Source organism: Triturus cristatus, chromosome 8 (genome assembly GCF_964204655.1).
Source record: "Triturus cristatus chromosome 8, aTriCri1.1, whole genome shotgun sequence".
NCBI lineage: Eukaryota > Metazoa > Chordata > Amphibia > Caudata > Salamandridae > Triturus > Triturus cristatus.
The window spans coordinates 1323568933-1323593774 of NC_140591.1; the positions used below are offsets into that span (position 1 = coordinate 1323568933).

The 24842-nt window shown below is 43.7% G+C and overlaps 1 protein-coding gene across 3 annotated transcripts in view; it reads right to left on the minus strand.

Moving 5' to 3' along the window:
* SAMSN1 (SAM domain, SH3 domain and nuclear localization signals 1) overlaps window positions 1–24842 on the minus strand; it is a 388340-nt gene that overhangs the window by 85544 nt on the left and 277954 nt on the right. For all 3 annotated transcript variants that reach the window (XM_085623046.1, XM_085623045.1, XM_085623047.1), the window contains 2 exons: window positions 21544–21615; window positions 15384–15539 (listed from right to left, as the gene is read on the minus strand). In XM_085623046.1, coding sequence (XP_085479172.1) covers window positions 15384–15539; window positions 21544–21615 — 228 coding nt within the window. The remainder of the gene's footprint in view (window positions 1–15383; window positions 15540–21543; window positions 21616–24842) is intronic.

Genomic DNA, 24842 nt, shown 5'->3' on the forward strand with positions numbered 1-24842 from the left:
CAGAGACACTGATTGCGATTCCCAATGGGGTCGCAAAAAGCGAGACTCATTAATATTAATGAGGCACTCGCATTTTGCGACCCCATTGGGAATGACTGGTCTTCAAAGGGATGGTGGCCTGCTGGGCTCAGCAGACCACCATGTCTGGGACTGCTTTTAAATAAAGCAGTTTTTTTCTTAAATGCAGCCTGTTTTCCTTAAAGGAAAACAAGATGCATTTTTTTAAAAAATGAAACGTTTTCGTTTAATTTTTTAAGGGCATGCAGTGGTCCTTGGGACCACTGCCTGCCTATAAAAAATATTTCCGCATGCATTTGCACAGGGGAAGGGATTTGCGATTGCATTACCACCTACTTGGAGTAGGTGGTAATTTGCAAGTGTTTTGCGACCGCAATTGCGGTGACAAAACATTCATACATGGCTCATGAGTCGCTATTAGGCAGGGAACAGCTCTTCCTAATAGCGATTCGCAAAACCTATTATGCAAGTCGCTAATTCATTAGAGACTCGCAAAATACGTTTTGTACATGGGCCCAAGGTTTTTAGCGTGCGCAAACTGGTCTAAAACCCCTTTGCGCACACTAAAAACTGTCGTACATCTGGCCCATAGATTTTAACAAAATTATAGAAAAATTGATAAACACACTTCCACTCTCATGACAAAATCATTATTGAACCAAGAGACAAATCATTTGCCATTTGACTCCTATAAATGACCTATGTTGAATCTATCGAAGGAAACACATTTTAGTCTATAAAGTCATGTACAAAGAGGTTTTTCCACACCACATGCCCTGAACTGAATTATTTCAAATATTATCATGGAAAGGAGGCGCATTGAAGAATAATATTAAATACAATCTTAGTATTTGGTCAAATGGGGAAACTGGGATTTCCAGATTTCCAAACTAAGCCACTGGATCAGTGCCACCTTCTCTTGCTTATTTAAGACCACATAACAAAGCTTTTCATTTAATTGTTTGTGGACTTTGTAAACTGTGTTAAAAATGCAGATCAAGAAGACACAAGAAGTGGAGCATGGTTTTGGTGCCAACCAAGATAGCGGTGTTTTGCTGAAGCTCCAGTGGGCAAGGGCAGCTTCTTGTCTTTTGAGACTGCTCCAAGGCTCGCCTGATGAAGGAGACAATGCTGTGTCTCCTCCAGAATGCCTGGTGAGTCATCAGAGCTCCTTCATACTCCACTTCCTCTCATCTTTCGCCGGCACCGGGGAAGTTTGCCTCAAAATGCGAGGTCATGCCTGCCATTTTGAGAGGAAGTGAGCACGTTTCCTTGCTAAACGCTGCAGTTTCGAGCTGACGCGCTCCTTAATTAATTTTACAGCTGAACTTTAGAAATGGAATGTGCTTGTTTTTCAATGCTCCCATATTTTTTCACACGTTTTTTATAATTGGAAAAAATTGGTGAGCACTTTGCAATTTTTCCTATACACTCCAAAATGGTATTTCTCCTCATAGTTTAACTTTCTTCCACTCAACTGGCCTCTGGAACCTGTTCATGGCCAACAAGCCTCAATGTGTGATAATATCAAATCCTCCATTACTTTCAACATATTTTCTGAGCTTTTCCTCACGCTCCTCAGCCCTCTGAAACACTGACCTCTTTAAATGAAAGGATTACCTTTTTAGGCAGGGAGATCGTTGATATGATTCTTTTAATTTTTGCTTTTCATGGACCTAAGGCTTTCATATACCATTTGTGCCTCCAGTGTGCTCTGCTTAATATCCTGCCTCATGTGCTTCCGCAAAATTAATAATAGCCTGGAATTTCCCCTTTTTTTGGCCCCCGTTCTCTTGTACGGGGAAAACAAAGAACCGTAAACTTTCTGGTACTACCAAGAACAATATTTTCAGACTCTGACTCAACATATAACAATATGGATGACACTACTTCACAGAAACCTGAATCCAACACACGCACCATCCCAAAAACGTCTTCGTTTGGTAAAATGCTGATGGGTCAAATGAAAGACCCCGCCAAAAAAAATTCTAACGCAAAAACCTCCCTATCTTCTATGCATGTGATCCTTGAGGAGATTCATGCACTGAAACCCTTCATGGAAGAAACTACCAAGACACTGCAACATTTAGCTGATAAATGGTCTCCATTGGAGTCAGGAGTTTTACTTGTAGAGCAAAAAACAGATAGACTTGCAGCTACATGCATTTATCATCTGAAGTTGAAGATTTCTCTACTTAAAAAGCACATTGAGGATCTTGAAAAGCAAAATCACAGGAATAAACCCCACATATACGGACTTCCTTAAAACACGGAGGGCACTGATTTGAACAACTGTTTTTAATCTTTTCTCCCAAAACTTCTTGATATGTCTACAACCACTCCCCTTAACATACAGAGAGCTCATGGGCCTGGTCTAAGAATTTATGCTAAGCCACAAGGAGTTATTTTGTTCTGTTTGCAATAAACAGGCCTTTTATAAGTAATGTCTGCTGTCAAAGCAAAAAAATAAATTATTTGGGGCGTCCACAGGCTATTTATCTCTCAAGATGTAGCAAAAGTTACAGCAGATTGCTAGAAACAATTCCTGCATATGTGTCCAAGGTTTAGAGCTATGAACGCTGTATTTGTCCTAATTCATCATTGCTTGTTTAAGGTGATGTACAAGGAAAAGACAACCACTTATGTGGAGCCTGCCGTGCTTTTTTTAGCAGCATGGAGGAGAAGATATGGAAACTTCAAGAATTACTTAAATATTAACTTGTTCTCACCTTTTTTCTTTTTATAATTAACTACATTTTTGGTTTCTCTTATGTCTTACTGTTATGATGTCTTTTCTCTTATTATAACAAAGTTTAATTCCTCAAAGTTTCTTTTCTTATGATACAGGTATTTGTCTTCACGTCTCATTCCCTTAAGTTCTCACTTTTATGTGATGTCTTCATCCAAGTCAATCAATCAATCAATTAATCAAATCGTTATTGTTTGGGTTAAAAAAAGCCATACCAATACAACCATAAATACAGACTATATAAAATGTATTACATCGTTAAAAACAAGATTTTATACACATCCCGGTCTCACCGGAGACCAAAGCTTTCCTAAATCTTTAAATGGGAAATAAAACCATCAAGATGTCACTGATAATTAACACTATAAAATCACTTGTCAGTAACTAGTCATCAATAAAGCGCTATAGTAAAATTAGATCACAAATAATTAATGCGTAATATCATCAGCATAATCTCTTTCACCCGTGAACCGTACTGAGTCTATAGCTGTATTCATCCTTGAAATAAAAATATCATCAACATAATCCCTTTAGCCAGTGAACAATATTGAGTCTGTTGCTGTCCTTATTCATGGGCCAACCTATGTTCTTGTGCACTACCATCCTACAAACTTTCCTGCTGGTCATTTGGAAGTGAACTGAATTGCTTTTTCTTGTAGAAACAAGTATTTATTCATCTTACAGTTGAGCTGAGGGTTTGCTGGATCAAGTCCTTTTGTTATCGCCATCCAGCAGGATCAAATGCCCCTGGCATTAAAACTAGTTTTGTAAAAATAATGCACGTTTTTTTTTTTTAAATGGGCATTTACAGATGAAATTAATAAAATCCTCCTTTGTGAAGCCACGTAGTCTAAAAGATTTAGGACCACTATGTTTGTCTGCCAGGGATGGTAATGTACCAAATTCAATTGCCATTGCTTTTTCTTTATATGTGCTGTGAACGTCACATTTAAGTATGAGGCCGGTTTCAATTTGGCATAAGTTTGTAGGATCATCCAGGCATGCGCACAGCTGGTTAGTCTGTTTTTGTTATGTAAATAAGAGTGCATTTTGGAAGCTTTATTTACCACTTGTCGAAGCACTGGGAAGAACAGATTCTTGTTCCAGAGCTCTGTTGTCCTTGTTGCTTTCATCAATTAATACAAGTATTCGCAATGAGTAGATTGAGGATCTATTTCCTGAGCCGACCATATTGAGTTATTTAATAAGCTTCCTTGATTTGACCAGGCTTTTATTGCAGGAAAGTTTCTCCCTTGGGCTTGTTGCGTGAGGCTGAATTCCAAGCATACTTGAGCTGGAGAAGCATTCAATGGCAGTCTGAATACCCCCTTGAATGCGTTAACTTGCAATCTGTCCACAAGTAATGCATCTTTCCCTTGCATGAAGACACTTGTATAAGTCACTGTTGGTAGGAATGTGGTTGCTAAAACCGCCAATAGTGTTTTTGTTTTTAAAGAGTTTTATATAGCGCAAACTAGACACGAGACATCGGGTATCAGAGCACTTTACATGAGCACCAGTTTCGTTACATGAGGCCACATTCATTTTTTTTAGACATGGGGAGATTAAGTGATTTGCCCAGAATCACAGGATGTTGAGCATTGTTGCTGAGACTCGAACCGGTTCCCCAGATCCGAGGTCAACCGCCCTAGCCGTAAAGCTACATCCTCTTCCCTTACAGGAGGGGCCATCCAGTTTCTTAGCCAGTTTACAGAGCACATACATTAGGGCATTTCCTTTTTTGGTACCATACTGCTTGTGCTCCTGGATGTTTAACCTGTTATTTATATAAACTCCTAAATACGTGTAACTACAAACCTCCTGTAAGACATCATCATCCAGCTTGAGTTTAAGGAGCAGCCTGGGTTGAGCCCCAGTGTTTTAATTTGTTTGGTTTTGGTTATATTAATTTCAAGTTTGGTAAGAATTACTAATTTTTTTATTCGATGAGTGATCTTTGGAGTGCAATTCTTGTCAGACTGAGCAATACTATAACATCTGCACGGGAAAAGTGTGTCAAACTTAAAGGGCCTAGGCATGGTGGGTGAGAATTATCTGGTTGAGTCTTAGGAACAAGTCTGCCATGAACAAATTAAACAGGTATGGGGTTAACACACAGCCTTGTTTGAGGCCTATATCCGTGGGAATTTGCCTTGATAATCATGTACCGTCAGTCACTTTAACTTGAATTCAAGTACGTGTGTACAGTTGTTCAATAACTTGTAATAATCTGACTAGGCGGCCCCACTCCCTTACTTTTCTCCACAGAAGGCCCCTATCTACATGGTCGAATGATGCTTTAAAGTATCTGAAATAGAGATGCAGTTTTTTTCCGAATGCGCTTGCACTTGTCTGCTATTAGGGTAACAGCTAGGATGTTCGTAGTTGTTCCACAGTCACTGCGAAACCCTATCTGGTTAACTGGGACCAGGTTGTTCTTATTTGACCATTCTATAAGCTCCTCAAAAATTAATAACGTGTAATACTTTGCTTCAGAGTCTATTAACGCTATAAGTCTATAGTTGGCAGGGTTGGATTGGTCTCACCCCTTAAACACCGGATTTATTATCGACCCTCTCTAGTTTATCGGAATTGAGCCAGTTAGTTCAACTTCCTTTTATAATGCTGATAGCAGACTTGCTCAATATTCAGGGTTTCGTTTAAAAATCGCCTGCGGAATACCGTTTGGCCCTGGCGTTCCATCACTTCGCCCTGCCATGATTACTTCCACTATCTTATTAGGTGGATCATGCTGGCCCTCGTGCCCAGATGAATAGTCCAAAGTGATACACAGGTTGCTTTTACCCACACCTTTGGGATTGCAAGTATTTTTCATTGCAATTTCTCCAATGTTACAGCTGCTTTCTTTATTCATCGGCTCTCTGATGTTGCTGTAGGTTGACACACGTCTTGATGTAGTGGGGACCCTATCCTTAATAGAATGACTCATACCTTCAGCCCGGACTGGGTTCTCCACGTGAGTATCATCAGTGAATATCTCAGTCAGGCGAATGACCCTTTCCTTAATAGAATATCACGTATGTTCGGTCCAATCTGGATTCTTGAACCGTGAACTGTCAGTGAACGTCTCAGTCAGCTGAATGACCCAAGCTTCCTCTAGCACACTTGAGTTATTTATTACACTAGAAGACCTGCCAATACCATTTATAGTCCCCAAAATGCCCTAGAGTTGGATTGCTTAGCACTAAATAACAGCTTTGTCCAGAATGTATCTGTTTTCATCTTCCAGTCATCCCAAAGTTGTTTTTATATTGTTTTCTCAGATTTTTCTATTGTTCCCCATAAAACAGGAGGGCGTTGGGCTTTTTTGAATTTCTAACTTCCTTTCATAGTTCCATTTTTAAGGCTTGGCATTTGTTTGAAAGGCCTTCTCGCCACTTTTTAGTTTGCCACCTAGTGTTTTTTTGCTGCAGGGGCGTTCAGTAACAATCTTAATGTAAATTCCAACCATTTGGCTACATTTGGGCTTGATACTAGTCTCCAAAATCTCTTTTGCCTTGCTAGCCAGGACAGCTAATTATTTATGCATCCAACTCAGGCGTTTCAAATGGGTTGTTTTTAGTGAGCCAACTTCTACTGGGCTCTCATATACTTTGGGGGAATTATATTCAACTCAAGTTGCTGATAAGAATGGTCACTTTGTGTGGTGTATTTGACCCCATACTTTTTTTTCTAGATAAGGGAATAATGGCAAAAAAGGATTGTATAATCTATTATTGAGCGTGAGTTGGCACCATGGTATGTGTATCCCGGGAGAGTGTCATCCTGGGATCTGAAATTTACTACTCCCATGCCTCGATATTCCAAAGCAGAGACTTGTTTTTGCCCGGTGGGATCAGGGCATTTTGTTGGAGGGCCGGATTGTGGCTGCACCACCCAAATTGCATTTTCTGCTGTTAAATGCTCATCTTCATTTGTGGTATAAATTACATTTGTGTTGAAATCCTCTGTCACAATAATCTCCGATGTTGGGTTCATTAACCTTACTTCTGTTCCCACAGAGATCAATTTTGTGAAATAGAATAGACTTTTCCTGTGCATTGGGGTGTGCTTAGACATTAATAAACAATACTGTAGTTATCGGTTGTTTCTGCCAAGTACTGAACTTAATTATTTGTAGGCTGGAGACTGAGAAAGAAAGCGGCTCCGAAGTATTGTTTAATTCTATCGAAATATAAACTGCCAGACCCCCCCTTTAGTCTCCCAGAATGATGTGATCATGTGGCCTCAACATAATGAAGTGTATAGTCTGCCAAATGCATAGGCTCCATTAGACAAGCCTCTTGCAGAGCAATGATCTCATATTTCCCCTAAATCAGTGGGAGGGACACCATCTTGAAGTACAGTTTTTGCCACTGCGATATTCCAGGAAAGAAGGTTTAGCTACACCCCCTGGGGCTCGCTAAGCCGTTTAAGACTGATGCTACCCAGCTCCACTGGTCCTGGCTCAGATCACTTAACGCATACTATTAGTTTGTTCCATTTATTTCCATTGTACCATGTGCACACTGTAGAACTGAGTACACAGGAGTTGTTTCCAATTCTGTGCCTAATCTCCTGGCCGGTGTCAACAAGGGATGCAGGTAACTTGGCTTTGTATTTTTTGATGGTATTAGGCCCCAAGTATCAAATTGTTGACCAACATTCATAATTGAAAGTTTAGTATCTTCAGTTTTCTATGTGGTGAGAATAAATTCAGGTTGATTATAATCCTCATTAGAAAGGAATTTGGCTGACAACAAGTCTGGCGCTTTAAGATGCTTCATGCTGGGGATTTGAGCAAATAATCTAATTATATTTTCTCTTCTGAGGATATCCTGCCTGCCTTGTAAAACATTTTGTGGTTTTAGGAGAATTTGCCGATTCAGAACCCTTCTGCTGGGAGCGTGTTGTAGATAATGAAGAGTGATGGTGCATCTCTGAATTGTGTTTTTTGCTGTTGTGTTTTTTGGACTTCTCCACTACTAGGACAGTTGTCTCTTTGCATCTTGATGTTAACATCTAGCCTTTCACTTTGGATGTTGTTATATGGGTAGCAATCCCCCTCGCCCTGCCGAGTGACTTCATGTGTTTTCCTGTCATGATCCTTACTTGTTAATGTGATTAGTCGACCACAGTAAGGTGAATTCTCTTCCATTATCTCTTCCTTTGAGTAATGTTCGAGGAGAATAATCGTGTATAGAGTTATATTCACTTTGTGATTTTACTCATATAGCAAGGGACACAGTCCTATCTTGACCTAATCTTGCAATGCTTTGCCTGGAGTGTTTCACCTTGTTTACATGTTGCATTCTTTTATCAGGACCAACTTGAATTAGGAAATTTTAGCGTGTTTTAGAAACATTATCAGTCGTATTTTCCGTTCTTTGCGACTTGTCTAATATGTCCAAAATTAGCAACTTCTCCTCAGTTACCATGCCCAGGTGAGAATTTGTTGAGATGTTTGCAATTGCCATACTCAGCATAGGTTTCAGTGTGTGTGCAAGCAGAGCTGTCACTAGCCAGCGCACTATGTGTGAACCCTCACCCATTATGTGTAAGTACTGCAGCATCAGGTGTGTCATCGGTTCGACCGTCATGTTCCCCCGGGCAGCCGAGAGGGCCCCTGTGAGAGAGGTGTGCAAGAGGAACTGCCCTGCCGGCAGGCCAAAATCTTACGCTAGTGCCTCAAAGGAAAGCAGAGAACCACCATATATAAATCGCCCACTGTATCTATGCCAGCTGTGTGCCAGTGTGTAAGGACCTCCTCGGGGGTGCCTGCTCTCCCTCTGGGTGTGCCCTAAGTGGTAGTATTGGGGCATATAGGGTGACTTCTCGGGTGAGGCGCAGGCTCCTCCTGTAACATTTATGCGCCAGTTCCAGATGTATTTGGGATGGGCGTGGAGGCTTGGCAATGGGGTGATACAAATGGTAGATCTGAGATTGGGTCCAGGGCTGTTGCAGGGTCACTATGTCCTGCAGATTCCTGCTGCTTAACCACTTCGTCGCCCATTGTAACTGGGCCACTAAGTAGTATAACTCCATGTTAGGGACCGCCAGCCCTCCCTGGTGGTAGGGGCATATAGTTTCCACAATGCCACCCGGGGCCTGCCCTTGTTCCAGATTAGTTCACGGAACATATGCTCCAGCTCGCGGAAGACCCTGGTTGGGACATATATCGGGAGATTTGAAAAATAATATAATAACTTAGGAAGGATAATCATCTTTACCAAAGTAATGCGGCTCATGACATTCAGCAGTGACTTCCAAAATTGCACCTGGGCTCTGACAGCCGAAATAGCTTGTCAGGTTGCCCTCAAGTATATCAGCGCGGAAATCGGTATATGAAAACGCCAAGGTAGCGGAACGTAGCGGAATACCACTTAAGAGTGGAGCCATTGAGGAGCCACCTCCGTTTCAGCCATGTGCCAGCTAAAGGAATACATTCCCAACTTGGTCCAATTTACCTGAAGACCAGGCATCATCTCAAAGGTCCGGAGCGTGTCTGCTATGGATGCAGGAATGTCATGCATATCACGCACGTACAGTAGCAGATTATCTGCGTATAAAGAGACAGTATGCATCCCGTTACCCAGCTGAATGCCCCACTCTTCACCATCCATACAGAGTAACATTGCCAGCGGTTCCATGGCTAGAGAAAAGAGTAATGGGGACAGGGAGCAACCCTGGCACGTCCCTCGTCTCACCCGAATGGGGTCCGAAATAAGGCGACCAGTTCTGGCCGGAACAATGGGTCTTTGGTAGAGTAATTGGACCATGCGCATGTAGTGGTCTCCCAGATCATATTTGTGCAGTACCAACGCTAGATAGGGCCACTCCAGGGAGTCAAAGGCATTCTCCAAGTCTAGCACTAGGCAGCCAGAGGTGGCCAGCTGTGTAGCGTGTATTTTTGCACCCAGAAGAATCTGTGTATATTGAGTGAGGTATTTCTGGCAGGGACGAAACCATTCTGATCGGGGTGAACCAGAGCCCTTACCAATGGCGACAAGCGCTTGACCAGAATCAATGCGAAGATCTTGTAGTCAGTGTTCAGGAGGGCCAGCGGGTGATAGGAGCCCAGAGACTCAGGGTTCCTGCCAGGTTTGAGGAGATAGATCAGAAACGCTTCGTTTTGCATGTCAATAAGTGTAGAGTCATCCACTGCTGTCTCATACACTTTTAGCAGTTGTGGCACTAGTATATGTGCGTAGGCCTATAAAATTCTGTCGGCAGACCGTCAGGCACCAGTGATTTCCCATTTGACACCGAAAATATGCAATCTCGGACCGCCTCTAGAAGGATGGGGTCATTTAGTTCCACTCTCTGTGCCCACATGGGATGTGGCAAGGTGAGTCCCTCAAGATAAAGTTGCAGTTTCATACGAGTAGCCTACACGTGGGATTTATATAAGTCTTTGTAATGTGTCACACACTCGCAATGTATGTCTCGCTGTGTGCATACTGTAACCCCTCGCGCCGTACGTATTGATGCCACAGTGGCCGACGACTCATCCTGGCGAATCAGCCATGTGAGCAGCTTCGCTGCTTTGTCCCCCATGTGGTGCGTTCGCGCCGAATGCGCCACATAATTAAGGCAGCACAGCCGTTCCAGCAAGCGAGCGTGTTCCTCCCTATGTCGTGCAAGTTGCCCTGGGGATCCCTCAGTCGCCTCCTGTTCGCTAGTTGCCAGCTTTCACTCCATAGTAGTGAGCTCTTTCTCTAGCTGTACTCAAATGCCTGCCTATGCTCCCAGACAATGCCCCCTCACAACTACTTTGTGGGCATCCCGCTCCAACAGTGATGAGGAGGCTGTGCCTGCATTTTCCTCAAAGTATTGTGCTATGGTAGTAGCTAACAAATCACGAAAAGGCGCATCAAGTAGAGCATCCGGCTGAAGACGCCAGACTGGGACCGGGGGCACCTTGTTTTCCCGCTCTAGTTCCAGCATATGTGGGTTATGGTCTGAGTGCGTCCGCCCCATGTAGTGTGACCTAGAAATACATGGCAGCAGATCACTGGACACCATAAAACGGTCCAGGTGTACGTAAAGACCGTGCGGGCCTGAATAGTAGGTATACACTCTGTCTTGCAGGTTTCTGTGTCTCCAGGTGTCAATTAAGTGCCACTGTGCCACCCAGTTCTTTAACGCTTTCATGGCAGAGTGCATAGCCATACCAGGTAGGGGGGGAAAGGAACGATCCAGCGAAAGGTCTAAGACGCTGTTGTAGTCACCGCCTAGTACCATGGGGGTATCATGCCATGCGGCCATTTTGTGAGATAGCATTTCCAGAAAAGCAGCCTGGTTGGAATTAGGCGCATATAGTGACGCAATGATCACCGGCCGGCTGTCTACAACACCCTTCACCATGACGTATCTACCCTCTGTGTCTATTAGGGAATCCGCCACACGGAAGGGAGTCCCCGGTCATACCCATATCAAAACCCCACGTGCATATGCGTAAAAGCCCGTGGCGTACAATTGTCTCCTCCTTCTCCTGTGTAATCGTGTCACTTCTGATGTAGGCAAGTGTGTTTCTTGGAGGAGAGCTATTTGTATGTGATGACGTTTCAAATACGAATAAATAAGATATCTGCGAGATGGGCTGTGTATGCCCCTCACATTCCAAGTACCTATCATAATGGGTGCCTTAACGCATGTATAGCGGTATCGTGCAGGGCCTTATCAGACCAGTAAGCAAGTGGAAACGGAGCCTAATGTGTGAAGGTGATGGCATATTCTATGCCCCCCTGAGTCAACTTCTTGACCACCGTACCACAGTGCATAGTTGATGGCATAAAAATGACGTGAATCATAAACAAAGAAGAATACCAAAAGGGAGAGTGTGCAACAGGCAATCGTCCATATACTAAGTAAAAGCAGCATGCAACTAACGTCTAGGGGGGACTATCGCGCACAGCAATCTACGAGGCGCCGGTAAGCGAGGATCCGTCACTAGTAGCTCCCCTATCCACTGGCCAAGTATGTATGGGCCGGGCCATCATTCAAATGTCATGCATAATGTTCCCACGAGGAGGGAGGCCATAAGGGCACTCCGCCTGTTTGCGCTGGGACCGGACCGCTATCACATTACCCTCCTCCCGACTGCAGTTAGGGTCAGAGCACTTATACATATTTCTAACAGTGGAAGCAAGGGGAAGCGCTATGCGGCATGAGCACTGGTCCATTATACTTGCGTGGAGGGTGTCACAATCTGTCGTGTGGCCAGCGAAGAATGCGGTGTCACCAGGAATTTAGGCAATGTCATCAGAGGTCTGTGGAGTAACCTGGGGCAATTCACATGAGTCTTGTGAAGCAGGAAAACTGTCCGAAAGTTCATCCTCACTTGGCGGTCCTTGATGGTCAGAAGTCGAGATTGCCTCTTCATCCTGTGTCCCGCTGATTACCACCACCGCCTACAGGGCCTGGAGCTGGCCGCTCAGTATCTGTTCCGGGGCAGGACCGAGGGATCGAGAGGTCTGGGCCGACATCTTTTCCTCCCCCTGCGGCGGCAGCACGAGGAGACCTCTGGGTGCAGCTCTCCCTGTCCGGTGGTGGAGTCTCTGCTCCCCGCGGGGTCATAAGTGTCAAGCCAGTCCTCCGCCCCCTCCGAGGTATTGAAAAAATGAGACTTGCCATTTGCGATCACCCTCAGCTTTGCCGGAAACAGTAACAAATACTTGAGATTGTTTTGTCGAATCCGTCGCTTTACTGGCATGTAGGAGTATTGTTGTTTCTGGACCTGTAGTGTATAGAAAGAACATGATTCTGTGATTGTCTACCTGCACATCCTGCAACTTCCTGGTTTCTTGGAGTACAGCATCTCTGTCCCTGTAGTTCAACAGGCAGATTAGGAACGGCCGCGGATTGGAGCCCGAGGGAGGGGGCCTGGCCGGTACTCTGTGCACCCGGTCAACGACAAAATGTGGAGAGAGGGCTTCCCCAGGAAGCAACGTGCGGAGCCAGTGTTCAGTATAGGCCACCGCATCTTTTCCTGCCGTCCCCTCCAGCAGGCCCACCACGCAGATGTTGTTATGCCGAGCCCGGCCTTCAGCATCCTCAGCCCTGTCCGCCAAGAACCCCACGCGATTAAGAAGACCCTGGATATGCTTCTCCGCCGTAGCCACTCATGGAGAGACGTCAGCAATGTCATTTTCAGTAGCGGCGGTGCGGTCTACAAGTTTACGGTGGTCCCTATGGAGTAGAGTGAGGTCGACAGCTACTTTGTCTAATTTGCCTTCCAGGGAGGTACGGATCTGGTTCATTGTTTCCCCTAGTTTTTCTACCGCCGCCTGTACAGCATCCAACTTGCGAGACATCGGGTCAGTCGCTCCCGCACCCGCCATTCTGTCTGCTTGGGCTCGGGTTTGCGGGGGAAGGGCTGGCGAGCCCCCAACACCGGTCCTCATGCTTCCCCCACGCGACATGGGCCACTGGGCGTTCTCTCAGGGGGCAGGCGGCAAGTAAGGCACTGCTACTGTATTACGTGCACATTCACCATTGTGGGCAGCAGTGTCGGCCTGTTGGGCAGAGTGTGTAAGTGAAGGTTGCCACCGTCAGCTCCTCTTGGAGTTTTGCATGGTGCACACCCTGCAGGCAGGAGCTCTCAGGGTATGGAGCTGTGCTTCAGTTGTCACCAGGTGCCCCGTGGAGCCCGCCTCCTACGCTTTCACACTGCGTAGCTGTCTGCGCCCACTGCCTCCTCCCATGACTCCTCCACGATTTTACACAGTGGGCCTCGGTGGGTGTGATGTGGGGTGCGTCTTCAGCATTGCGCTGTACAGGGCTGACGATGGCTGAGGTAGACGGGGTCGTGTGGGGTGAAACTCAGCTTCAGTGTGCCACCACTGCCAAGAACCACTGCCCTCAGGCGCCTCTCTCCCAGCGCTCACCTTCAATGCAGCCGAGCTCATTCAGTGCAGCGTGACGCAGCTGCAATCAGCGTCCAGCAAGGTCAGTCCCAGCAGGAGGGGAGTGAGTGCACTGCCTCCGTGTGGTGTTGCTCCGGGTCCGTGAGCAGCAGGGACCGCGGGCCAGGACGCCGCGGGCCAAACGTGTCTCCGCTGGCGTCGCTGCCTCGCAGGGGGGAGAGAGGGTGCATCGGAACCTCCCCGCTCCTCCCCTCAGATGTTCGCCACTGTCAGCAGTGCAGCATTGGCCCGTTTCGGACACTTGAGAAGTAGGTAGGACACCCGCCAGCAGCTGCACCACGGGTCTAGACCTAGTGGGCGGGGCCAGTCCCCGGCGTGTCGTAGTCTGTGCCTCCCAGGACAATGGAGACCCGCTGGGCGGCTTCAGGATCCGAGTGAGGTGTTGCCTCACTCGGATCCGCCGCAGCCTCCGGCGCCACCGGAGCCACAGGACAGCTCCCGGGGCATTTGTGCGAGTTGGCGGCCCCCTGCGGATGTATGCTACCGGAGTCTTGTGGCCAGGGAAGGGAGCCTGCGACGGAGCTCTACACGAGCACGTCCAACTCCATTGCTGGCTTAGCCACGCCCCTGCATTGATTGTTCATCGATCAATGCCTCAGACATGCACAATTTGTATTTTACCCCGTCACTCCCTGGTTTGCAGCAGAGGTACTACTGCACAACTTCAGACCCATTGGGCGACTGTGGGAAAAAAGATGAGGCACTGCCTGAATGCCCTCATGGGTAAGCCACCAGTGCAGGGACCTATGGTTTATGCAGACATAGAAGCACCTATCAGACTCACAAACCCATCTTGGTTATGCCAGGAAAACTAAAGACTAATGTCATGTCCCTGGTGGCTTATGGCTGCATTCCCTAACACTGTGTTGGCAGAATGTCCACATTGCAAACAAATGCAACATAACCAAGTTGTGTTATTTCACAAAAAATAACTCTTGTTTCTTTTTACTTCTCTGGCATACCCTCTAAATATGGGTGAACCAGCTTCACATGGTTCATTCAGGTGTTAGTTTAAATTGGAGATAAGTGGGGGGAATACATCACAAATACTTGTAAATACCCACAAAGATATAACTACAAAGTTACGAATGTAACCACATTAGCACTCTATTTCCCCAACCACTACTGGAAATCTCCTTATGAACACCCTTTGGGCGTCACTTACTAACACAGAAAAATCAGCATTCCTTACCAAAACCCTGTACTCATTAGGGGCAACTCTAAAACCGAAAGTAGGCTGGCCCAACCACTGCGAATTAGGCAAAGGTTTTCTGTGCAGAGCTTGGCATTTTCAATCCATAGGTTACACATTGCTGTACTTGAGCTGAATACTTATATTATCCAGTAGCTCTGCTACGTTTATTCCTCAGTCTCCTAAAACAAACCACTGCATGTAAACCCCTAAAAAATCTGCACCTCAAAATTGCTCCTGACTTCCCATATGAGCTGAAAAAAAACTTCAGACGTCACCACTTTTGATCAATCATTCTGCCAGTGTGCCTCTGGTCACCCCGTCAACACATTTATCATTGTAACACTAAAGCACTGGACCACCACAACATTTTGAAGTGAATGATAACAGACATGGTGAACTGGGCTGATCTAGAAACTCCCCCATTAGCATCATGTTGATATATCGAAACACTATACATTCAAATATGCTACAATTGTTCAAGAAAATACTGTACCCCATCCTCAGATAGTGCCTTGATATACTTTTTGCCCATCTTTTTCTTCATTGTCAATGAAATGGCCTTCATTTTCTTTCCAATGCTTCCTGTGCTGTTCTGTGCCTTAGTGGTAGCTTGATCTCCATCTTCACACACATTTTCAGATTCACATATCTAGATTAATTAAAAAATCATTAAAACAAATCATAGTTAAAATGAGGTCCATACAATACATACACCTATGAAATATCAAGAAAATGTAAAGTTAATCTAGAGACCTGGGGGGTTATTAGGATGGCGGGCGGACACCCGAGCGGTGCTGGTACCATCCGCTAGACGTGCGGCGGTTCCACACCACTGATTAGGATGCGACCGCCACCCTGGCGGTCGCATTCCGCAATCTTGACATTGCGGTGGGAGCTGCTGTAAGCTGCACCTGCCGCAATGCCAAAATGGCATGTTGTGCATTGCAATGCACAACGTGGGAGGCACAGTGCGGTGCCTGCCACCTTGTGCATGGCAATGTAAGGGGGTACCATAGGTACCCTCCAAGTGCAGCCCCCCACCCCCCGGGGTCCCCAATGGGCCCCCAAAGATATTCCCCGCCAGCCGATGCCGCCATGGAAAGGCCTTTGAAAACACATATACTAATATGGATGGTGGTGCCTTCTAGGCACCGCCACCATATTAAGGCCCCAGTCCGTCCGGGCGGCAATCGGAACAATTGCCGACCGGCAGAAAAGCGGCGGACGCACTTTCCGTCCGCCGCGATACCCCCGCCATTATAATGTGGCGGGGGGGAAATCGGGTTGGATGGCGGGTGGATCGCCACTGCCGGGCCGGTGGTGGCAATCTGCCCACCATCCTAATCACCCCCCTGGTTTTTACCAAAGGCGCATATAGCTCAGTTATGCTTAGAATTAGTGGCATTCGTATGCAAGTAACTAGTTCATTTGCTTAATTATTTCCCTATTAATGGGACTGGTGATATCATCAGGGAACTAGGCAACCTTCCTAAATCCAGACAAGGTCCATCATGATGAAAAGGTTCTAGTGCCTGGTGGCATCTTTAGTGTCTTATAGGAGTTCACATTGCCACAGGAGGGCACCCCCCCCCATAATACTATATATGATCCATGACATACTCATCTATTTTTGATGTCTCTTCCATGTATTGTAGAAATGATTTTTATAAAAATTGTTTTACAGTTTTTTTAAATGACAAATGTACAATGCAGACATAACTGCTACAGTCCCAAATGTAAGATATTGTGCTTACTCTACTTGTCAATAAATGTAATTTGCAAACAAGACCAGTTGTTCCTGCTATGCCAATACTTAGCTCTCTTCCCTACCTAAAACAGAATTCCTTCTACGCTGTCTCTCAGATAACACCAATCGCTATGTTCAGCACTTGACAGTTTTCTTTTGCTGGGGCACATGAGCCACTTGTGTATGGTGTCCCCTCCTAAAATAATCTCTGTGTTCCCATAGAGTACTGTTTTTATATTAATTTTGCTATTGTTCACTTGATAAAGTATCTTATGCCATCTGTATGATATGGGCCGTGTGCCTATTTCTATGCCAGGCAGTCTTTGTGCAAACTTAATATTGGCCATAGGCCATCGAAATTCAAAAATAAAACATGCATACAATATTTCATTCCATTATAAATACACCGTCTATTTAAAAAACTAGCAAACATTTCCAAAGAAGGTCCTATACAGTCATTCTCTATCAGCGTATAATACAACACCAGCAAATAAAAAGAAACCATGATCAAAGATCTGCCGCAATAATAAAATCTTCACCTATTTTTGGTTCAATCGACCCTGATAAAAAGGATAAAAATAGGCAATTATATATCTAAAAGGGAATCACGTTTTGTCTCTCCCAAAAGTATTTAAAATTAAATACACTTTTTTTTGAAAATATTACTATAACAATAGTCTTAGATGAATAGTCAGATAATGTAAGCTGAAGTTAAATTGGAATTGTATATAGTTGAGAAAGCCCAGTTTAGATGTATTTTATTCAATAGGGAATAACAGAAAGATCCTTATGGGCATCCTTAGTTGAGCCAATCTATTCAATATACTTATATTTCAATTAAACCCATTCTGTATTACAGATATTTCACATATTATCAAAGTTACAACAATTATAAATATATTTTAAATATTCTATCGAACCTAACATTATATGTGCATTTCCTAGTTATACCCAATAAACAATGTTTGTCTATTTTTAAAATTTGAGACCCATTTTCTTACATCTAAATCCAGCTACATGTAGATATCTACTAAGACTAAAGGTTATGTGAGGTGATGTATCACTTTTCAATACTCCTAGGGCTTCCTCATATTTCCTAAACCCCACATTTCGATAGAAAGGGCAAATCAATTTCTTTTTATTCTAATCACAAGCTGTACAGAAGAACAGGATATGTGCAATGTATTCTGGTTGGCCTAAAGCACGAAGTTCAAATTTCATTGTCAGACATGTCACCCAACTTCCACTTTGAAGTATATGCTCTAATTTGGAGAATTTTATAGCAACATTTTATGTATAGTATTTTTGCCAAGGGAGGTTGGATTCAATCTAAAAAAATTCCTCAAAAGCAGGATTTGGCTTAATGGTAAGAAATTGTGTAGTCAATCGGCCTAGATTTGGATTACTATGAGTATTTGCGATATACTCCCTGTATATTAGCTTTATAACGCTAGTGTTTGTAGCTCCCTCCAATATGAAGGTAAGCCATGTTTCACAAGCAATGTCTTAACATGCCTTGGCCAAGGGAAGGTTAGGGTTTCATCTAATTCCAAAATTTCCTTAAGACCTTCTCTGTAATGACCCAATTTCTGCGTTGTCCACACTCTTATCCAGTAGAAAGTAGGTCACAGAACTGCAATATATGCTATCTGTTTGATATTTAATGGCGATCCCACTGGAAGATCTAACAGCCCTTTCATGAACTTGTTTTCTCAGATGGAGAGCAATTTTACATTGTCTGAGCCCCATAGCTTTGCTCCATATAGTGCTGCTGCCTGGAGCTTGTGCTTATAGGCCCCCAGAACTGCTGTTATAGCCTTAGTAATAGACTTATTGTATTTGTTCGAAATTGGTCTTGAGCTCTGTGTGAGAACCATATTTTCACGATTTGTTTGAGGCGTCCATGATAGTCAAGAATCTAGTATTTTACCCAGATACTTGAAATTGACTACGTGCTCCAATTTTTACTCCCCTGCTGTGATGTTTTTCCTAAAGGACCTGCGTGGTTTTACCATCATATATTTAGTGGTATTTATGTTTATTTCCAATCCTTTTTTGTGCAGTAGATGTAAAAAGACCCCTTGGCATCTGAAAGATCAAGATGGTATCATACGCAAAGAACAATGCGGGAACCAAGACCCCGCAGAGCTTCGGAGAATCATATCTGCATTGTTTTAGGTGGTCCACAACATCATTATTATAAAGGAAGAACAGAGTAGGTGCTAGCATGCACCTCTGCCTGACTTCTGTTGATAAGTATTTGTTCAGTAAGGGTACCATGTTCGCCCCACCCCTCCAAACTATTTTAATGCAACCTGATTTTCTGGGTAGAATTTAGTCTGGGGCACCTTGATTCTTTAGTGTAGCCCATAGCCGTGCTCTTGAGACAAAATCGGATCCGGTCTTTAGGTCTGTAAATGCTCTATAATCATGACCTCCCTTTATTTTGATATACTTCCATAGGATACATGTAAGCCTGTACACCTGATTGTGCTAGTGCAGGTCCTAAACCCTTCCTGAAAAGATGTTAATATATCATTATCACAAATCCAATCATTTAATCTGTTCAGGATTTGGTGAGCATAGGTTTTTTGCATCACATTTATAAGGCTATTGGCCTATAATTCCCTGGTTCGCAATTATTGCATTTCTTTTTTAATTGGTACTAATTCACCCCATACCAAGTCGAAGGGACTGGTTCCCCCAATGCAACAGCATTACTTATTAAATTTACATAGAGAACCCACACTTCTTTTTCATGTTTCAGCAGGTTCCCAGGAATTATATCTAATCTGGGAGTTTTTCCCAATTTAATAGCATCAATAACCCTCTCTGTTTCTGCTAAACTAAGATGGAGTACTTGTTAATTACTTCCTTTTTTAGTACTCGGGATCCTTTGTTCACCATAGTCGAGGTGTCAGGGGTAGAATAAATGTTGGTAAAATGCTGGATCCAGGAGGCAGGACCCATGTGGTGCTCTGTGCAAGAAGGTGCATCCCTACTTCCATGTGAGATATGTTTCCAAAATAAAGTTGAGTCCTTGGCCGCTTGGAGCAGATCACACCAACTTGTGTCCTCCTAACTCTTTTGTGCATTTAGCAATACCTTTTGTATTTGGCCCTTGCATCCCTTACCATTGATGCATTCGCACTCTTAAGGCTACAGGGCAAGGACTTCTTGGCTTCTTTACAATTAACTGTATACCATGGATTACATAAGGGTTTCCTCCTTATCCCTTGCCTTATTTTGCTAGTAGATGCTTTTGTTAGAGATGGTCTTAGTTCAGAGACTAACTTTAGGTGAGTGGCAATAGCCAAAGTTCCCAAAGGATCACTCTCAGCTTAGAGCCCCATCACCTCAGAGAAGATGTTATAAACGTTGATCATGGTCTCGATACTATTCACAATACAAGGCCATTTAAGGGTTGACTCAGTGAGGGGTCTATACCAGATATTCGTGCTTCAGTAATATACCCTTTCCATTCCAGGCATGGATGAAAATTATTGCTGTCTTCTCTTTCCCTATCAATTCCAGACTTAGTAGTTAGCCATGTTATTACACTATGCAATATGAAGTTGATTCTTGAACGGGCAGTGCCCCTTCTAAATGTATACAAAAGGGAGTTACTTTTGTTACCAGTATCGACCCTGCCATTACATTCTCTTAAACCATGCTCTATTGAGAAATGTGCCTTAAGCATGGCTGCTATAGTGCATGGTACATGGGGACCTGTCTCCAATTGAAGTATACCACTAGCGTGTCCTTCTCAATTATCCAATCCAAGCCATTTAATGGTTCATAGGTGCAATTGAATTCTCCTCCTACAATGATTGTGTCACTAGAATCTATGCTTTTAAATGTGCTATCTAGAGATTCTATGATCTGTGATTCTGTGTTAGATCTCTTTGGTCTTATATAGATGTTGAACAAATGTAGTGGTGTGCATGCCTGGCAGTCTCTTTTCGTTTAGAAGAAGGATAAATCAGCAAACTGCCTGTGGATAGGACTCAATCTACATAGCATCTGATATTTACTTGCAGTCCAGACCCATTTCTTTTTTTTTTTTTTAGAGTTTTATATAGCGCAAACTCGACCCGAAGATATCAGGTATCAGAGGGGTTTACATGAGCACCAGTTTTGTTACAGATGGACACATTCATTTTTGTTATGCACGGGGAGATTAAGTGATTTGCCCAGAACCACAGGATGTTGAGCGTCCCTGCCGAGACTCGAACGCGGTTCCCCAGCTTTGAGGTCGACCACTCTAGCGGTAAGGCTACATCCTATCCCCATTTTGTGCATCCTTGCTCTAGACATATTGCACCAAAGGAAAAGTATTCTCAAGGACTAAAGCCTCTTAAGCAGGTATCAGCAATATTCTCATTCAGTAAATGCTGTGTAACAGGGGAAAGGTAAATCCTCTGTAATTAATCTAGTACAGACATAGTAACTCTACAAGTGGTTGATGAAACCCTCCACATGACATACAACTACGACTGTTGCCTCTGGGAGTCTGGACATGTCACACTCAGTACTGTCCCAGAGTGCACTGAGGGTTTTGCTAATAAGTGCCCCCTTCCACAAATTCTGTCAGTGTCTGTGTGAGGACAATGAATATATGAGTTCTAGAGCATTATATCTTGTTCCAAATCAGGTATGGGAGAAGAAGTAGCATCAGAGTTGAGAAGCATGTGCAATCTCAGCCCTCACCTGTGAATAGGTGAAGGCCTTCAATTCCCATTATTGTGAATCCAGCACCGATCGCAGGTTCCATCACTCACTCATAGGAGTAGAGGCTACATATGTAGTTTATGGAATTCGAGTTTACTCTCTTACATTTGTACAATCTTGCGCCAGCAACTTAGGCCAAAAGATCATGATAAAATTAAACAAGGATGCCACAAACCTCATTTGAATCTTCTGGTTTTGATACGGAATGATGCCGGAAACGATCAAAGCTCCCAAAACTGCTGGCACGCTGCAAAAGACATGAATATTGAATTATATCATTTTTATATTTATAAATCTTCAAGCATAAATTCTTCACAATGATATGTGTTTGATTACTTTGAAAATGGGTTTCAATTACTTTGTATAACATATATTTAAAAAAAAATGCAAATAAACCTTGGGACAAAAATAAAACATTGAATTTCTCAGCTGGCTTCATTCAGAATTATCAATGGAGCTCTCCTGTCCAGCTTTAAAACCTCATGGTAAATCACAAACCGAAATTTCCGTGTTGCTACCTATCAGTCTAGGTGAAGGACACCTCTGGACTACGTACCACCTTAGAGGTAGCGGTGCCCTGTCCAGGGTGATGAAAGGGGTTGGGAATGTAACTGTTCAATATGAGCCACAAGTGGGCAAGGTATACTTTTTGCCCCTAGCCATGTAATTGGTTTGACATTTTTTGTACCTAATAAAATCTGCCTTTGCTGGGTCAGAATTTATTGGGACCAATAACTGTCACCCAGTTATTAGTTTTTGGGGACTAATTCCAGATGATGGTGCTCACCACTTAGTCCGTTAAATACTGGGATTCTTTTCCCCAGATAGATATCAGCAGGTTTAACCTGCCAATATTTATCACAATACTCATGATTGTGATATGTACCGTTACAGCAGTTATTGCACATATCACAATTAACTATACAAAGGGGTTCATTTAGAGTTTGCCGAACCAGTTAAACCGCCATAAAACAGTGTTTGGTATTGTGCACGCCACCTTTACTTGCACTGGCTGCAGGCTTCTAAGCACAGCATCGGGCACCCGCACTCTTTCTTAAATTAAGCACTGCTCAGACATCCCCTTGCAGCCAGATGCAAAGGGGATGTCTGAAAGGGGGCCTGTCTTCTCTCTTCAAAGTGCAGGTGGATTGCCGCCTGCACTGTGAAACACAGAGCAGCTTTTAAGAAGCCGCTCCATATGTCACTAAAATGTGCTGCCCCTAGGGCCTCAGGACGATGAAAGGCTGAGTGAACCTGCTGGGATTCGAACCTGTGATCATGAGGTCAAACACAGGCCCCTGCAGTGGACTCATTCGTCCTTTAAGCCACCAGGCCCGGCCACCATAGTAGTGCGCACTTTCCTTTTTTGTGCCCAGCACAGCTGTTTTAAGGTGTGTCGTGGCACAAACAGGGACTCTTCTAGCTCTATCAGTGCAAATCTTTGACATAGTGGACCTGGCTGTTCGAGCAGTAGCAGCACCCCGCCCCCTCCAGCGCCTTGAGACCCTCACGGGTGAGTAGTGCGCTCTACAAATGAATTGATTGATTGAGTGGTCATCCACTGAGCTGCCAGATCGTAGTGACAGTCACCCTGCCCAGTGTGAGGGCTGGGACATTCCAATCAATTATTGGCCCTGACATGCAGGAGGAAAACTTCCTGTTCATCAGATCCATGAGTTTTTCTTTTTCAACAGCAATATCCTAATTTGCAGGTTGGTTTCTGGAAAACAAAAAACTTTGCAACCAAACACAATCAGCACAGCACCAGCTCAGTGAAATTAAAAGCCTTTACTGCAACTGTAGCACCAGTGATTGCAGTGAAGGCTTTAGAGAGCTGCCAGGCAGGCAGGAATCTATAAACTGAGTTGGTAGTCCTTCTCCAGGGGAACCAAGGCCAGACCAGGCGGCTAGCAGACAGTCCGTCAGTCTCTAAATTACTTGTTAAATATATTTATGAAAGGGATGATGGTTTATTTTGCCAGACTACACTTGCACTCCAGATCAGGAATTTACAGTTTAGTCCCCAATCCAGATGTACTACCTAGGGCTGGCGGAGTGTCGTTATCACAAATATGAGGAACACATGATTACTGTAGGATTTGTTAAGATTTTTAGGCACACTTGTGGGGATTTTGGAGAATCCTCAAAACAATACTATAAAGGCCTTACACATATAACTATGACTCAAATTTAAATGTAAAACTCTTGAACCAAATGAAAGATACTTTCTAAGGTGCTAGAAATCTTTCATCCCCAACATTGGTCTATTCCATGCTAGATTTTAGTCTATACTCAAGTCCACCTAGAGAAGTATCTGGGTCTCATCTGTGTGTGAATATCATCTGAGGCATAAGAGCAGTTAAGCTGTGTAAATTTCCTTCTATCTTTCTATGTGCGGAGACTCCGTACTCGTAAAGATACTACTAATAAATTGCTTTGCGCACAGCAAACCATCATAAACTTAATCAAAAGTGCAAGTTTACCTCTGTGAATCATGCCCTGTGACTTTTGACGTTACCATGATAGAATGCAGTGCATACATTGCATGTTTGCTATAAGCTCCTTCGTGAGCACAAACAGCTACTGTTTTTGCTGGATGACTGTGGTCATCCTTGTTCTTAAATTATTTGTGAACAGTGCAGCATTAGCGATCAGTTTGTGAAACAGGACAACAATCATGATGTGTTGCATTTGTATTTCTTAACAGAGATTTTTTGCTTTATTTATTTGCAATGTTTAGTTCTCCTGCTTTTACATTACATATACCTATCTATTTAAGGAGCTATCCTGTATCAAGTCAGAACCTTCATATAACCTACTATGAGGTAGTCATTGGCTGCATAACCAAGTAACCCAGAGAATAAATAGGGTTTGATAGGTCTCTTCTATAGCAGATCAAGGGCCAGATGTATCAAAGGGTTTTACCCATTCTGTGTCTATGGGAAAATGTGTTCATACATACGGCCGCAAGTCCCAGTACAACACAGAAAGCACTTATGATATCACCATTGATACTGCTTGTTTGTCCCTGTGACCAGGGGATTTGGGGAAAAGCTTGATAATGGAGATTGAGGTACAGAGAAAAGATAAATTGACACATTTTACTATTGTTTCTAACTAACAGTATTCTGTGATTTGCCTCAGATTGCTCTGCACCACCTTGGCACACTTCCAAATACTGCAAAGCAAAATAGCAATGATATTAACCTTAGATCCTAGGGGAGCAGCTCCCTCCAAGAAAAGAGTGAGGATTCTAAAAAGATCAAAGAGGTCAAGGAAGAGATCATGGGAATGCAAGAAATCCCTGAAAACTACAGGCCGTAAAGGAACACAGAGCAATATTTTTAAACAGGAAAACTATGCATAATATCTGATAATTAATGGTTAAAAAGATAAATACTAAGTCATTCTTCCAATAGTTTCAACCTAAACTTGAATCAGAATGAGAAGCCATTCATCAGTGACTTTTGTTTG